Here is a 16,503-nt window from a genome sequence, read left to right on the forward strand (position 1 = left end):
GCAGTCACCCTCAATCTGCTTTTGTTTCAGTCTTGCTGTTGCTACTATGCTATTACCTTATTATTAGAGCTGCTACAAATAACACAATTACTGCTGCTCATTGTGAATATTCCGTTCGTTGTTATAACGAGTTCACCTGTGCTGAACTCATTGTTACAGAAGAAAAGCTTTGTAGGAGGTGTGTCCCACTCTGACCCTACTGGTTAAACTTACTGGTTAAAACAATATTCATATGTAGGTAATACATAGTAACGCACCATATTAGCTGAGGTTTAACAGGTTTTTAGAATGTATATCATCTAATGATGGTTATGATGCCATAAAATACCTGATTGTGAAACGATACACTCATGTGGTTACTGAATCTTTGTCATTTCAAAAACACAAACACTAATCAATAATAAACTTGGTATTTCAGTAAAGTATTTATTTTTACCATGACTTAATTATGCACATAAAAACATAAGATGTTCAATTCAAAAGATTTTCATGGGTTGTCAATGAACAGCCATTAAAAAAGATTTCCTTACAAACACAACATTCATACTGGATATCGTCACATTTAATAGCAGAAGTCTAATTATACAACATGGATACAATAACAGATTGGATAAAATGAGATTAACATAATATAGAACAAATTCAACTGAGCATTTCAAATGTTTTGAAAATCTAAAGCATCCTTCATCAATTACATTTGATATGTTCTTTAACATACACATTCAACTTCAAAGAAAGTTACAAGAGAAGCAGTTCAAATCATAACATTTGTTTGATGTTATTTTCAGATTGAATATTTAGAAATGTGAGTAAGAAAAATGTTGTCTCTAACAACTCTTTCCATATTGACTGAACCTAAAAACTTAAAATTTTAAGTTTTTTTGATGTCATATTTAATAGTTTGATCAATTATCTCTCTCCAGCCCACAAAAATGTATTAAAATATACAGGTTAAGATTTATTATACAGCAATGATAACATTGTTCATGTTGTAATAACTTTCTGATGAGTTCTACATAATAAAAATGTTTCAGTTCAGGCATCTTGCACATTTCTTTGCATTTCATGCATATTGTAAAACAAACAAAGAAAAACAACTAATGATTAAACTAAAACCCAAGATATCCATTTTAGGATTTAGGCCCATAATAGCATACAGCCAATACACAACTGAAATATTTAAAAAAATCATGTTAATCATGACTCCTTGACAAGATTTTTAAACTGCAAACATTTAATAATATATATATATATATATATATATATAATATAAGGTAATATGTATTACTGATTTCTGAAAATATTGTGCTGATTATATTTTTCAGTTTTATGCATCCTGTAAAACAACAATGCAATAGGATGCTTTGTTTTATCTTATTTCCCCTACAACCCATAATTGCTCAGAAACACATCTAAATTTCTTTTTTTGCATGGAAATAGCTGTGATTTACAGATGTAACCAACCCTGTAGATATGAATAATGAGTATTGCTCTTCTGCGTTCTTTTGTTTATGTTCACTTCAAGCAAGAAATCAAGTGTCTGTATAAAAGTCTAATCACCTTCTATATCCTTTGTCACAGACAAATTCACCTCTCAATTATAAAAACAGCAAACATCTGAAAATGCTGTTTAGTAGCAAATGAAAGTGTCATAATTTTCAGAAGGGTTGTAGTTGTGTTGTGTTGGCTCACTGACACATTTCATCCAGACTTTTAATAGCTTCTTCTTTGGAGTATTTTTTCCACTCTTTGGGAATTTCACCGTTGCCCTGCATTTTTAAGTTATAGTGGTCTTGAAGCTGCTTTTGAAATCGACATATAAACCATTTCCAGTACGCTAGCTTAGACTCATCAGGAGTAATTCTCCAGTCAGCATATTCTGGGCCACCAGTGCGGTACTGTTTAAAGGGAATGAACTTGTCTGAATCATGACGAGGGTAAAAACTGTGATCACTTGCAACATTGGTTGTACAAAAATCAATGCACATCTCCACTGTGTTTCTAAAGTGCCATCCTTTGATCCCATCTGGTCGATGAAATGGCACACTGTGATCATCAGGACTGTGATTTTCCAAGGTGTTTGTACAAACAGCTCCACAGAATGGACACTTTACCCAGCAGCAGTTACACAGCTGATCAATGAGGATTTGATCTGGCTTCAGCCTGAATTCCTTCATCTTTTCCAAAGAGAGGCTGTTCAACTCTTTAATGATGGAGGTAAGTCCTTTCTCTAGCTCTTCTTTAAGAAAGTCAAATTTGTTTATGTCACTGAAATTTTCAGAACTAATGGTGTCAAATGTCAGCACATCTTTTATCAAACTGGAAAATTCCTTCAGCCACATGTCTGTGTTTCCTCCCTGAGTTTTGACTTTCTCTGTTGCATCGAACAAAGCTTGACTCACATGTTTATTAATGTCTTCAACATTTTTCTTCAATATTTTCTGTGCTTTAGCTTTGTGTTTTGGGTAGATGTATCTCTCTACTTCCTCTTTTATGAAACTCTCTACTTGGCTCCTTGGGCGTCGGATGTAGTTGATGAAACCATCAAAGTCTTCTTTCTCTGCCAGTGACTTCAACACATGTTTCTCCAAGTTCAACCTGTTCCCATTGAATGCTGGGAAACTGCACCTTATCTCTCCAGCGAGATCAATGGCAGTTTTGTTACAGACAGCTTCAACAGTAGAAACCTTCAGTTTTTCACAGATCAGTTCTCCAAGCACAACAGCAGATGAGTTTCCTTTGCAAAAACTTCTAAAAATGTTGTAATACTGCATTTTCTTGCTTTCTATAAAAGTTACAGCATCATTGTTCATCTTGAATTTGTTGTGTGAGTCTGAAATCAAACTTCCTGCCTTGTCAAACACATACAGTAATAGATCAACTGTAAACTCCTTCTTCAGAGCATATTTCCTCTCTGATTCAAAATCTGTCACTTTTTCTTTGACATTTTTGGCCACTTCTTGCAAGTAAGTTGGACTGTAGCCTCTTGTAGCTACAGGTTTGCTCTTAATAATGTCAATGGTCTGTTGTTCAACATTATCAATGAGGGATCTGATCAGTTGTTGTTCTTCAAATGAAAAATCTTCTCTTGGTTTCAGTGGTTCTTTTTGAAAAAAATTCCTCAAGGACACCCATGTAGTTTTCAATGTTCCTTGCTCTTTTGTGTTCCTGTTTTGCCTTTTGTTGCAGAGCTCTTGGTGCTTGTTCAGGGTTACATACGTATAATAATCCCCAATCTTTGATATCTTTTTGTAGTTTTCACAGCTCTTTGAATCATCTATAAGAGAACATTCAATACCGAGCTCGTGAAGGATGGACATTTGTTCTTGTTCCAGGTTGATGTCCTCAATAGGTTTTATGTCTCTAGTGAATTCGGAAACCCAGACACTCCAAACACTGTTGAACTGTTTTTGAAGTTCCTCTTCATCTTTGGCCTTGTCTTTTAACTGCTGAGCAAGCTCTTTGCTCTCTTGTAGCAGTTTCTTCTCAAACTCTGTCTTCTTATCATCCATCTTTTTACAAGCCTTCTTCTGTTGAATTACCTTATCCAGTTTTCTTTTAACTCCTCTCACCTGTTCATCATGAAACTCTTTGATTTTGATTTCAAATCGGCCTCGCCACTGAACCAACATCTCTTTGTCTCTGTCATCATCAAAGTACACCTCCATGCCTTTCTCAATTTCTTCATATGTTTTGCTCATTTCTTTAAAAAGATAGCTGAGCTCAACGTTGTCAAGTTTTCCATTTTCAATCCTGGTATGAAGCTGGTTCTCAATGGTCAACATGTGGCTCCTCAGGGTCCAGGTCCAGTTCGCATATTGGACCTCAAGTTTTCTGTACACTGCAATTTCAAGTGTGTTTTTGAAGCTGAAAACAAAGTTTTCTTTCAGAAGGGCATTCCACAGGTCCTTTATGTTGCTTTTGAACTGTGAGAGAGTCGTCCCAGTAGACTGTGAAGCTTTAGAGAGGATGCTGTTCTTTAAATCCTGGACGCTCTCACTATAACCTGGGTTTGGAGGAGCCATGGGTGGACTTCCCTCCCACAGTTGGGCAAAGTATTTCACATCTTTCTGCACATCAAATTTAATGATGTCATTGAAGCATTCAGCATCACAAACCTCTTCTTTGGCAGCTAGTTTAGTCATCTGGTCCAGTTTTTCTTGCAGTCGCCTCTTTCCATCCATGTTTTTCTCTGCAGCTCCAATATCTGTAACATTCTGGTGAACAAACACACAACTTGGAGAAAGTTTAACTTTCTTCATCCTCATGAAAGCCTGAACAACAATCTGAAGGACATCTTGCATCTCAGCTGGATTCTCTCCAAAGATGTTGATCAATGTCATGTTTCCCAGACCAACAACAAATGTTGCCAGTTCATTGTCGTGGTGAAGAGTGGCGTTTCCTGCCAGCTCAAGAGCACGCAGTCCTTCAGTGTCCACCACTAGAACATAGTCAAACTTAAAGTCTTTCTTCTTCTCTTCTGACACTTTGACCAGCTGCATGAAGGCACCCTTGGTGCACCTGCCAGCACTTACAGCAAACTGTAATCCAAACATGGCATTCAACATGGTGGATTTTCCACTGCTTTGTACGCCCAAAACTGACAGAACAAAAACTCTCTTGTCACCCAGTTTCTTGATGACTTCATCTAAAAGACTAGAGATCCATGTTAAAGGCACATGACCTGCATCACCATCCATCAGCTCCATTGGGTGTCCTGATATCATCAGCTCTGCAGCCAGCTCAGGGTATTTAGACCAGTCAGTCTCTTCCATCTTTGTTTGTTCCTGCAAAGATTTATGAGCTTCATAGATCTGTCCAATTTCTCTAAAGATGTGCTCTAAGCCAAAAGTAGCTGACTGCAGTTTTTTTGATATTTCCTCAAGCTCAGTTTGCTTGCTCATTAGCTGTTTTGATTTATCATGCTTCTTCTTCAAAGTCAAGACCTCAGACCACTTCTCATCATATTTCTGGAGAATTGAGGACAGATCATCTGTGGAGAGTGCATCCAGTAAGATCTGAATCCATTTCAGGAAATACTCTTTTTCTTCTGATGGCAGAGATGAGAGACTTTCAATGAACAACTTCATCAGTTTACTACAGGAAGCAGAACATTGTTCTTGACGTATTTTCTTCATTTCCTGTTGTTTTTTACATTTCTCCTTCTCAATGTCCCCTTTGAGGTGATACTGTTCCTTGTTTATTTTGCACCAGTCATGCCACAGTTGGCCTTGACACTTGAGATATTTATCTTTGATCTTTGAAACATCCATCCCTTGAAGTAAATCCACTATTTTCATAGCAGCAGTTTTTCCTTTTCGGCAGACTGTGTCATCTTCATCCACTCTGATTCCAGAGACCTCAGCCATGGTTGCTAGCTTGAAGACTGTATGTGGTCCAGACAAGATTTTTCCAATGATTCCTTTCAGTTCTTCAGAAACATCTGACTGGCTTTTGTCTTTAAGGCCCATTTTGTATTTTCCCTCTTTCATTTTTATTGCACCACAATCATTATCAACAATGAGACAAATGAGAGGTTTAGGAGAGTTGAGGAGGGCTGAGATAACTGTCCAACTTTTGTCACCTCTCTCCAGAGTTGGTACCAGAACAACATTGACTGAAGATTTTTCCATCAGTATTTCACGCTGTTTTTCAATCATCAGAGCATCACCATGAAGATTACAGAAGGTAATGCAGTCACTGAAGGCATCATTGGGTTTACCAGCAGGGCAGTACCAGGCAATCTCTGCCACACCGTCCATTAAATGGCGAGATTTGGTGCTTCCTGGGCAGTTTCTGTGGAAGAAGGTGCTGTGACGCTCGTTGATCAAAGTGTTCATCAGCTGAGATTTAGACAGTGACAGTGAACCAAGACGGATAAATGATACCATGGGCGTTTCAGCTCTGTAAATGGGAATACTCTTCATGGTGACAGTGTTTGAATCATCTTTGGTTTGAGTTATCTTCCAGCTTTTTCTTATTTGTCTGAATGTCCACAGAGGACACTCAATGTCCATTGTGACTGGGTCGGGAACAAGCAAAGGTAAGGCGTACTGACACTGTGATAGCTTTGTGATCATGTTCTGCTTCAGAAAGCTGTCTGAGCAGTGAAATACTGCCATTTGAACATCCATTGGATGAACATGAGACTGTTTTGGCTGATCAGAATCTACACTTGTACTAAAAACAACATCAAAGTCATCTTCTTCTGTTTTTGTATTTTCTGGCTCTGAGTAGCTTATCTCAGGACTGTCTTGTTTTATAGGAATATATCTGGATCTGTAGTCTAACATCATCAACCTCTGAAGAAAAGTGTGAGCTAGATCTTTCTCGGATGTGTCATGGTGCTGTTTCACAGATCGATTTATTCTAAGAAAATCAGCTGGTGTCAACTTTTGTTTATATTTGTCTTGAAGGTGAAGTCTGGAGAGCAGTGTTTCAATTTGTCTTTGATATTGCTCCTTCATGTTGATCTCTTCAAAAGTCTTCTCTGATTTCTATAAATAATAAGTAAATAATTATATACAGTATGATAAGATTAAAGACTGAGAGACATATAAAGAAAATAGGCTTTCATTTTGAATTCCTTACCTCATTCTTGTTTCCATCCACATCTGTATGTAAGGTACCTACACCACAACAATGAAATGCATTACCAGAGGTGCAGAAGAATGTACTACTCAATCAGTGTACTGTGGTTTCTATTATTAATGCTCAATTATTAGTTTAATTAATTTTCCCTTTTCTTAAAATAACCCCAGATAGTTTCAGTTAAAATTATGTTTTTCCTCATTTTCAGAATGTTGGATGTTGATGTTAAAAGTGGCCAATGTGTCAAATAACAATGTATGTAAGTGATCCCTGTGAGTGAAAAGCACTGGCTTGAGACCACTCTGAAGTCACTCAGTTTCCAATATTTTTTTCCACTGGTTTTTAGCGCCGCCAATTCAGTGAGGAAAACAAATTCTTCACAATAAAAGCCTCCCATTGTTTAGCCATTTAAAAGCTTTTACTGCATCTGCAGTAACTTAACATGGCTCTAATACGTAAATCTGGACAATCAGAAGAGTGGGCTCATCAGGAAGGGGGCCTTAAAGAGGCAGGACCTAAAATGGAATTTAAACAGTTGTAAAGAGACATGATGTACAGTATACTGAAGGGCTGCATAAAGGGCCAATACAGGATAAATAAGGAGGTTTTTTTTTAACTGTGAATCATGCAAAGCTACTCTAGTGGAGTCCAATAGATCATCTTTTAAAAAGTGTGCATATTGTCTAATTCTGCTTGGTTCCTCCATTTAAAAAAAATAAAAAAAATACCATGGAGTGGGTGGGATTGTTCAAACACTGGCAGGGGAACAAGAGAGTAGCAGTAAACGCAATCTAATTTCAGTTGGACTTCACTGGCACTTTGTGAAAACTTGATAATGTTACCAGCTTCATTACTATTGCAAGCCATGTTAAAAGATGTCTTCCAGCCAAGGATAAAAGCTGAAACTCTCACGAAGGCCACTTATAAATGAAGAATACTGAGCTCACATAACTCACATAAATTTCAATGGAGACCAGAGAAGATCACAATCCTGCAAAGAACTGAATATATTTTTTTCTGACTACATTCTTACAATCCTCTTTGTACCAAACCCCGACCAACATTTTTGGACTATATGTTTATTTTGGCTTAGAAACCACATTGCAGGATCACATGATGCCCACTGGCCCAAAAATAATTTTTCCCATTTAAAACAATACAAAAGGAACCATTTTGAAACAATAAATATTTTTTCCTGAGTATTACAAAAATCCTAAGATCATTATTATCAGAACGTGAAACAATAAAATTGTGGAGAGGAGCTCTATCAGTAAATTCTTTTACTCCAGGTCTGGGTTTGTTCAGACAAACGTTAGTACTGCATTAAAAAGTACAGTCCCTAGTAAAGTGAATGATCCCTTCTTTTAAAAAATAAATAGTTGCACTCAACTTGCTTAATTGTTGACAAAATGACTATTATTGTTTTATTATATCAGAGTCAAGACATAACAGGGTTGTGTTTTGTCCCCTGTATTTTTTATTTTGTATACCAACATGTGTCAGAGTGGGTTTGATAGGAGAACCATTATGAAATATGCAGACGACACAGTCATCATCAGCCTGTTACAGTCAGGAGAGACAGGTCATGGTCCGGTTGTCAACCATTTTATAGAGTGGTGTGAGGAGTCCCATTTAGAGATAAACACAAAAAAGACCAAGGATATGAAAATCGATTTTAGGAAGCAAGCCCCTCCACATGAAGTCACATACATCAAAGGTCAGACAGTAGAACTTGTACAATCTAACAAGTATCTGGGTACAATCATAGACACTAAACTTACCTTTGATGAAAATTGTGAAGCTGTGTGTAAGAAGGGACACCAGCGTCTTTTCTGTTTAAGGAAACTGTCTCACTTTCATGTTGACAGATCATTGATGAAGCTGTTCTACCATGCTTTTATTGAGTCTGTTGTTTCTTTTTGTATGGTGGCATGGTTTGGCAACCTGTCTTTAAAGAGCAGGAACCCACTGAGCCAGGTCGTCAAATGGGCTAGCAGGACGATCGGTGAGACACAGCTTAGCCCAGAAGCCCTGTATATAAAACAGCTGCAGCGGCTCACTGGTTCCATCTTAGGGGACAGGTCTCACCCCCTCTATAGTGACTTCCTGCTCCTCCCATCTGGCCACAAGTACACCGTACCTAGGACCAAAACTAAAAGGCACAGGTCTAGCTTTGTCCCTGCAGCCATCATACATCTTAATAAGAACTTGTGATCCCTTGATGATGTTGGGGAGTTGTGGAGTTGATGATGATAGTGATGATGATGTTGACAATGATTGTGTTGATGATGGTGGTGTTGATGATACGTATGATGATGAGTGCACTTATGCACTTTATGCCATGCACTTTTAGGGTAGCCACCCTACATATATAATGCACTTTATGACGCAGCATGGAATGATGATGGGGATGATGACGAATTGTGTAGCTATTTTACTGTTTTCATTTTCTTGTACTGTCAAATTCAAATTTACCTGCGGGTACAAATAAAGAAATCTAATCTAATCTAATCTAATTTAAATACTTAAATGTATATATACTGTATACATACACAGTATATTATATATATATATATATGTATATACGTATAATATTTAAATGTTTACCTTCCTCATCTGCAAATGCTGTTAGAGACTTTACGTGAGGCTCTCCATCTGATGTTGTGCTGTCATCCTTCTTCTCTGAGTGTTCAACATCATCTGGTTCATTCAGTAGATCACACTGAGAAAACAGATGAATTTATTTACCCTTTATTTCACCAGGCTATTACAATAAAGAAAGCTTCTGATGCAACATGTTTAAGACTAAACAGAGCAATCACTCATATCCAACAATAACATTGAGCTGTCATGTCTGTCAAATTATGACCATAACTTTTTCTTAAACCAGATTAAAACTATCAAAAATGCAATAATTGTCACTCCAGGGTAGACACAGTAAAATAGAAGGTCTTAAATGCTTACTGTATATGGGTGTATGAAACTTTGTTTAATTATTATTTGATAGTTATGTTAAATGTCTGGATGAACATGCTAGCTACAGGAATTGTGGAAGAAGGTTTATTGAATCATGTATAAACTCTGTAAGTGGTGAAGCCTTTTCTCTTCAAGGCAAACTGTGTGGTTGGAATTGCCCCAAAGACTTGTCACTTAATAGTAATCATGGCTTATTTACTTTGGACTTCTGTGGGCCAGAAAGATTGCACTGCTCTGGAAAAACACAGACATACCCTCTACAGAAAAATGGACATGGACTGAAATAGGAGTGATTTTCTTACATTTTGAAAAAGGATAAACAAACTTTACTTGTTTATGACTTTTTGGAATATCTAGCTTTTGAATAACTTTGCTATTTTCAGGTTGTTTTTTTTCTTTTTGCGTTGGGAGAGTGAATGTGTAGCGAATGTTTAAATGTACATTTTCTCTATGTTAAAATCTTTTTATAAATGGTATTATTGTTCATTACCTAAATTAACTCTGCTGAAGTCACTTTTTATAGTGTCTAATTTGGTTGTAAATTAAAGTGTAAGAGCTCACCTTTATCTTGATTTCAGATTCATTCTTCTCCAACTCATCTAGTGGAAGAAATGTGTAGAAAGCAGATTGCACATTGGATTGAATTTAACATATTTTGTTGCTTTTTTGCCTTTTTTTTAGTGCTACAGGATGTTATAACACCTATAATTTGACTATGGCCAAACTTTATCTATCTAATTAATCTGTACAGAGTATCTAGATCCCTTTATCCAGTGAAAGGCAGATTTATGTGTTTACCTTGTGAACACCTATGAGTATAAGTCTTACATAAAACGTACAATTTTAAGCTGCTTTATCAAGAGTAAAACTATATTGTTATTTAAAATAGAATAAAACATTACTTCAACAAATTTAACCTATTAGTTTGTACAATAACAATCGCAACAATAATTTTGTTATAATATAATAATATAATAATTAGTTCAGTGTTTTCAAAATTACAAAAATGAAACCCAAGTTGTAATCAAGCACAGTTTTCATGTAAATCTCACCTGTTGGATTTTGGTGAGACTCAGAGGAATTGATCCTTTCTTCTTCCTGGTATTTGTGGTCCAGCAGGTCTTTCTGGTCTTTAGTGTCATCACACATCAGTCCACTGTAGCAGTGTGGATCGTTTTCAGAGACCATCACATCCACTTTTTCCAACAGAGCTATTACCTCATTTCCATCCATCATACTGTCAAGTAAGATGTTTTTTGATTCAATCTCAGTTGAATTTGTGTCACCATCTAACACAAGTGTGAGCTCAGGCATCACTGAAACAAAATAAAGAACACAAATATGTTGCAATCAGTAAAACAGCACACTTTTTGATATTTTTCTGAAATACAATAAAAACAAGGGAATGAATGAAAGTATTTAGTACATTTGTTGATTTCTCTTTCAACACTCTGACTTGTGCACTCCAGTCTGTTGCTCTCCTCTACAGTCTGCTCACTGTCACTGCTGCTTTCATTGTAGACTTCTTTAACTTCATCAACTTCTCCTGCTGAATGGTCAAAGCCTCCAAATATGAGAAAATAATTTGTTTGGTTTTATAATTCTCCACAGTGTTTGAACTTAACTAAAACATAATCTGAAAATCCTTTCACTGTACAATCTGATTATTGGTTAAATTAAAAAATCATAATAAAAATCCTTAAAGATTTGAATTTCATATGAAACTGAATGCTTAATTGTGTAATTTCATCACTACTGAATGCTTAATGTTGAAATTAAATACCTGAATTTATAGGACTGAAATATTTTCTTTACAACTTAAAGCTGCTTTATCAGACTTGCTTGGAGACAATTGTGCATTTTATGTTGCAGATAAAATGATGTTGTTACTGGAAAAAAAACTTTACTTCAACTAAAACTTTAACATTCAGTCTGTTTGTACAATAACATCCTCAGCAACTGACAAAAATGAAACCCAAGTTGTAATCAAGCACAGTTTTCCTTTAAATCTCACCTGTTGGATTTTGCTGAGACTCAGAGGAATCGATCCTTTCCTCTTCCTGGTATTTGTGGTCCAGCAGGTCTTTCTGCTCTTTAGTGTCATCACACATCAGTCCACTGTAGCAGTGTGGATCGTTTTCAGAGACCATCACATCTATTTTTTCCAACAGAGCTATTATCTCATTTCCATCCATCATACTGTTTTTACATGTGTGGTATCTTTTTTCAGTGAAACTGCTGTTGGCTTTCAGGTCTGTCACTGCACTTTCACATGATTCATCTGACTTATGAGTCACTACTGTCATTAAATAAGCAAGTGATTCTTTCCCAAAAGCTTTTTCTAACCACTGCACTCCTGAACTGTACTGGCTGCTATGCAGACCATTTGGTAACAGTAAGAGAAAGGCATGGATTCCTCTGTTTAATGGGACTTTGTCAATGCTTTGAAGACCAAGCATGTTAATGACAGATATGTGCCGACCACACAAATCATACAGTCTCGATGAATACTGTTCAACATTTGTTTGCTCGTCATGGTCAAAGAAGATGTTTTTTGATCCAATCTCAATGGAATTTGTTTCACCAACTAACACAAGTGTGAGCTCAGGCGTCACTGAAACAAAATAAAGAACAACATCAATATGTTGTAATCATTGACATTTCTTTCTGAAATACAATTTTTAAAAAGGAATGAATGAAAGTATTTACTACATTTGTTGATTTCTCTTTCAACACTCTGACTTGTGCACTCCAGTCTGTTGCTCTCCTCTACAGTCTGCTCACTGTCACTGCTGCTTTCATTGTGGACTTCTTTAACTTCATCAACTTCTCCTGCTGAATGGTCAAAGCCAAAGTCAAACAGTGTTTGAAACTTGACTTAAATATAATCTGACAAACCTTTTTCTGTACAATAAAATTCCTGATTTTCATAAAGCTCAAAAGTCTGTTTCAAAAATGTAATTTCCAATAAGATATTTTTAGATATTATTATTATTTATAGATATTATATTATTATATAATATTCCACACATTCAGTGAACAATATTCAAATTCAATGAGCTCAATTCAGATCTAAAACTTCATGTCAAGCGACTGAGACTGAGATTGTTCACAATGACTCATTTAAATCATGGATGAATTAATAAGAACAGGAATCTGCGTTCCACAATATCGCCTCATTCATTCATATGAAGATTGCTCACTGAGCACATACACTGAAAGGGAGTCTGACTAGAAACTCACACAGTATTTCAGATTAGTCAGTTCTACTTGTGTGAAGGATTTACTGTAACTATCAACAGTGTCAAAGTGCTCTTTCAGACAGCAGGTGTGTGTTGGAGGTTTAACAGAGCTCACTGGGGCAAGTATTATCAATAAGGACGTCATTTGACTTTAACTGGCACAGAATACAAATACAGCTCAGTTGAGCTGTTGGTTTTATTTAATTTCACTTAATAAATTAATAAGTAGGATTAACTGTACAGTAGGCCTAATCAATGACAAGGACCTGAAGGAGTCATACAACTTAAAACACATTGTAGATGTTATCTAGAGGCATGTAGGCCTACTGAATACTAAAAAGATTACTGTCTGATAACTTCTTTAAGGAAGGAACATATTTCTCAAAATGACTGAAAGATATCCTGTGACACTGACAATGTCACAAATGTGATGGTATTCTTATTAGTATGATGAAGAATATTATTAATAATCATCTGTTGAGGTTCAGCCAACTATGAAATGTTCAATATTAAATAGATTTATGAAATATATAAAAACCATACCAATACTTTTCATAATTACATATTTTATTTCATGAGATTTATCACAGAGCATGTGTGCTGCTGAACTGTTGAGAGCGTGCACATTAGAGACTTCCTCTGGCTGAGCAGCTAACCTCCTGTCTGTTCTCCATACATATGAATAGGATAAAATTATTTAATGATGCAGCTTGTCTTGAATTTTGGGGTGTTTGCCCATCAACACTTTAATTTTGATCTGAATTAGAACCTTAAAATATATAAAATAATATATACTGGAAATAGTTTTGAATTTGATTATTGAACATTTTAGAAACATGCTATGATTAAGAGCTAGCTACCAGATTGTAAAGTCTGTAATAGTTTGAGTGTTATACTATTATATCATGCTAGATAATTCATTCTGCACATTTTAATTGCTATTTTTCTGTTGCTTATGCAAATGTACACTGCATACTTATTAGATCATGGCTAGGGACAGTTATAGAGACAATCATTTTTATGCAGTTTGAGCATGCATCCAGTGTTTGCTAATAACTATCTTTTACACCATTGTTACTATCTTTCAGCTCTGTACATGCCTGGACTGGGACAAAAATTCAGCTCTGGACCTTTTCGGCCCACTACAATCTGCGTGCAGGCTAAAACTAAAACTCTCTCATTATGACTGCTTGTCATTAAAGGTGATTGAATGGGTGGGGGTCTAGAACATGTGTGGGTGGGACTCCTGGGCCTCTGTAGCCTATCATAGGGCCATTGGGCCAGGCATTCTTTAGACAGACAAGCCAATGGGCCTCTGCTGTGTCTGCAGGCTGCAGCGGACCTCTGTGGGCTGGTGCATATCTCTGCCCCTGGGCTGGGAGAGTTACCATGGCAAAAACTAAATGAGCACATAAAAAATAAAAACGGGCAGCCATGGGCCCATTATTGATCGGCCCAACGGGAAAAATCCACCCCTGGCTCTGTATGTTAGCTGTTAAATATGTGAAATTACGACTAGTTTAGCATTGTCTTGATGTCCATGCTAGATTCTTAATTACTAATCAGTCTGTATTGTTGTGCTTTATTGTTACAGAACCACACAAACAGTCAAACTCTATATCTGGACTCTCACCTGAATAGTGTCCTCACACCCTGAAGTGATTCCTGCTTATTTTACTGTAAAGCACTTTGGTAGGCCATTGACTGTTTTAAATGTGCTATATGAATAAAGACGACACTGACATTGACACATTCAACATTATAAATGACAGTCTGTATTGCTGTTCTCTTCCAATTTTTACCTTTCTCATCTGATGCAGCTCCTTCTTCAGATGTGATTTTAGACTCTTCTATCATTGTTCTTTCATCTTTTCTCTCTGAGTGTTCAGCTTCACTGAGTTCATTCACTGGACCACACTACAAAAACAGATTTTTTTTTCTCCATAATTTTACAATCAATTTCTCAGGTTAGACACATTGAGATAAATAAAGAAAATATAAGATTATAAACTGAAGATATAATAGTAGCGGTGTCACAATACATACAATATAAAGTGAATGAGAGCAAGGTAAAAAACTCAAACTTCTTCACTTCAGGATAAAATCAAAAATAAAATAGCTCAGATGATCTTTCTGGAAAGTTGGACAGATGTTTGTACAACACTACTAACATTTTTATTTGAAATTCAAATTTGGGGAAAATAGAATTTAACCAGTTCTGTCTAGAACAGATTAAACTATCAACAGATCAACTTCAGAAAAACAGGATACTGTTACTGATGATGACAATAATGTCTTTACCTTTGTTTCAGCTGCACTCTCCTCTAACTCCTCAGCTGTAGTGTAGGATAATGAAAAACAGAACACACATGATGAGCATCAAAAACATAATGTTTGGTTAGCTAGCTGTCCTAGCTTTATTAAACCTTATTTTCAAACCTTTACATTACCTTTGTTATTTGTCACAGCTGGAAATACAGATGTGACTTCAGTCTGTTCTCCAGCTGCTGTGTTGTCATCGTCTTCTGCCTCCATTTTATCTGCTCCTCATGCTTTACAGAGTGACAGGACAAAGTCACATAGACAAATGCTAAACTAAAATATTACTGCAAGTGTGAATCGCCTTTCAAGCTGACTGGAGTATTAGACAAAGACAAGTACTATGTATAACAGATGGCTCATATTGGTGAACATCCTGAACATTTCACTGCAAGGAAAAAGTTGCAAATTTTAAAATGTGGAAAAATGCCAAATAGTTTTTTTTTTTTTTAAATCCTTTTGATAGCAAAATGTGTCTGCTTGCTTTGCCAACAAATATATATTTCACAGGCACTGCTTGTTTTTCAGCTGATAAATAATATAAAGAAACTTACCTTTGTTTTGTGTTTTTATAGCTCTGCCTGTTTTGTCTAGATGTGACTGCTTTGTAAGAAATGCTTCCTGTTACCGGGATCAGAATATATCATTCAGTTGTGGGTGTGTTCCTTATAAACAGCTCCTCCCTGCTTTCCATTTGATGTAATGTGTAGGCTTAAGAAGCAGTGAGGTGTACTATCCACATCTCTTTAATATCAGAGATTACAAAGTCCAGTGAAAGAACAGCAGTGCTGACTCATGATTTCCCCTGAAACCTTGTGACTTCGGAGGAAAACAAAACCTAAAGCACTAAATTTATCATTAACTGAACACGGTAGGACATGCCTCTTTGAACACTGAACTTTCAATTTGCAAAGCTGTAGCCTCTTTAAGGGTTCATGTTTATTTATGAAGGTGATTTTATGAATAATGTTGACTATAATGTAAAGTGGGTTGCCAGTAGTGATGAACCCACTGAGAATTTTATTTTGGATTTATTTTCTAAAACTCTACTGTTCTTCATTTTATCACTCTCATCAAGTTCAAGTCAACATTTCACCTGCACTATACTGTTCTCTCTACTAAAAAAAAAAAAAAAACTAATTTAAGTTAAAAGTCAAAACAGGAATGGGAATTAGTGACCTTTCTATACACAAAGTAAATCAATTGCACTGAATTTGTGCAAGAAAAAAAAGATAGATCATATTTCATCATTCAAGTTCTTCTGTTGTGTTGTACAATATGTGATGCTGATTCACTTATAATATATTATATAAATGTTGTGACTATGAAAAGTTTCTCCTCCAGTTCATAAAATCTGACGGCAGCATAACTGATA

General features: G+C 36.1%; 2 protein-coding genes across 3 annotated transcripts in view; both read right to left on the reverse strand.

Moving 5' to 3' along the window:
• Nucleotides 1–1,331: 1,331 nt before the first annotated feature.
• LOC128378196 (interferon-induced very large GTPase 1-like) overlaps nt 1,332–16,503 on the reverse strand; it is a 53,716-nt gene continuing 38,544 nt past the window's right edge. The window contains exons 1-4 of one of the 2 annotated variants that reach the window (XM_053337638.1): nt 10,129–10,162; nt 9,199–9,313; nt 6,592–6,629; nt 1,332–6,497 (exon numbers count right to left, since the gene is read on the reverse strand). In XM_053337638.1, the coding sequence (XP_053193613.1) occupies nt 1,689–6,467 (4,779 nt within the window). In that variant the 5' untranslated portion in view covers nt 6,468–6,497; nt 6,592–6,629; nt 9,199–9,313; nt 10,129–10,162 and the 3' untranslated portion in view covers nt 1,332–1,688. Of the gene's footprint in view, nt 6,498–6,591; nt 6,630–9,198; nt 9,314–10,128; nt 10,163–16,503 lie in introns of those variants that run through there. The other variant, XM_053337637.1, reaches the window with a different exon arrangement.
• LOC128378212 (uncharacterized) lies at nt 11,428–15,804 on the reverse strand. Its single transcript, XM_053337658.1, has 6 exons — nt 15,683–15,804; nt 15,260–15,361; nt 15,111–15,145; nt 14,612–14,726; nt 12,280–12,402; nt 11,428–12,181 (listed from the first exon to the last, which is right to left on the reverse strand). Exons 2-6 carry the CDS (start codon nt 15,342–15,344, stop codon nt 11,571–11,573), a joined length of 969 nt encoding a protein of 322 aa, XP_053193633.1. The 5' UTR covers nt 15,345–15,361; nt 15,683–15,804; the 3' UTR covers nt 11,428–11,570.

The sequence above is a fragment of the Scomber japonicus genome, chromosome 18 (genome assembly GCF_027409825.1).
Source record: "Scomber japonicus isolate fScoJap1 chromosome 18, fScoJap1.pri, whole genome shotgun sequence".
Classification (NCBI taxonomy): domain Eukaryota; kingdom Metazoa; phylum Chordata; class Actinopteri; order Scombriformes; family Scombridae; genus Scomber; species Scomber japonicus.

Excerpts from the sequence above, each read along its gene's own strand:
- LOC128378212 (XM_053337658.1), bottom strand. The coding sequence starts at position 15,344 with ATGGAGGCAGAAGACGATGACAACACAGCAGCTGGAGAACAGACTGAA. Across the intron at positions 15,146-15,259 it reads AGCTGTGACAAATAACAAAG|CTGAGGAGTTAGAGGAGAGT; the intron begins GTAATGTAAAGG and ends CCTACACTACAG. Across the intron at positions 12,403-14,611 it reads AGCTGCATCAGATGAGAAAG|CAGGAGAAGTTGATGAAGTT; the intron begins GTAAAAATTGGA and ends TTGACCATTCAG.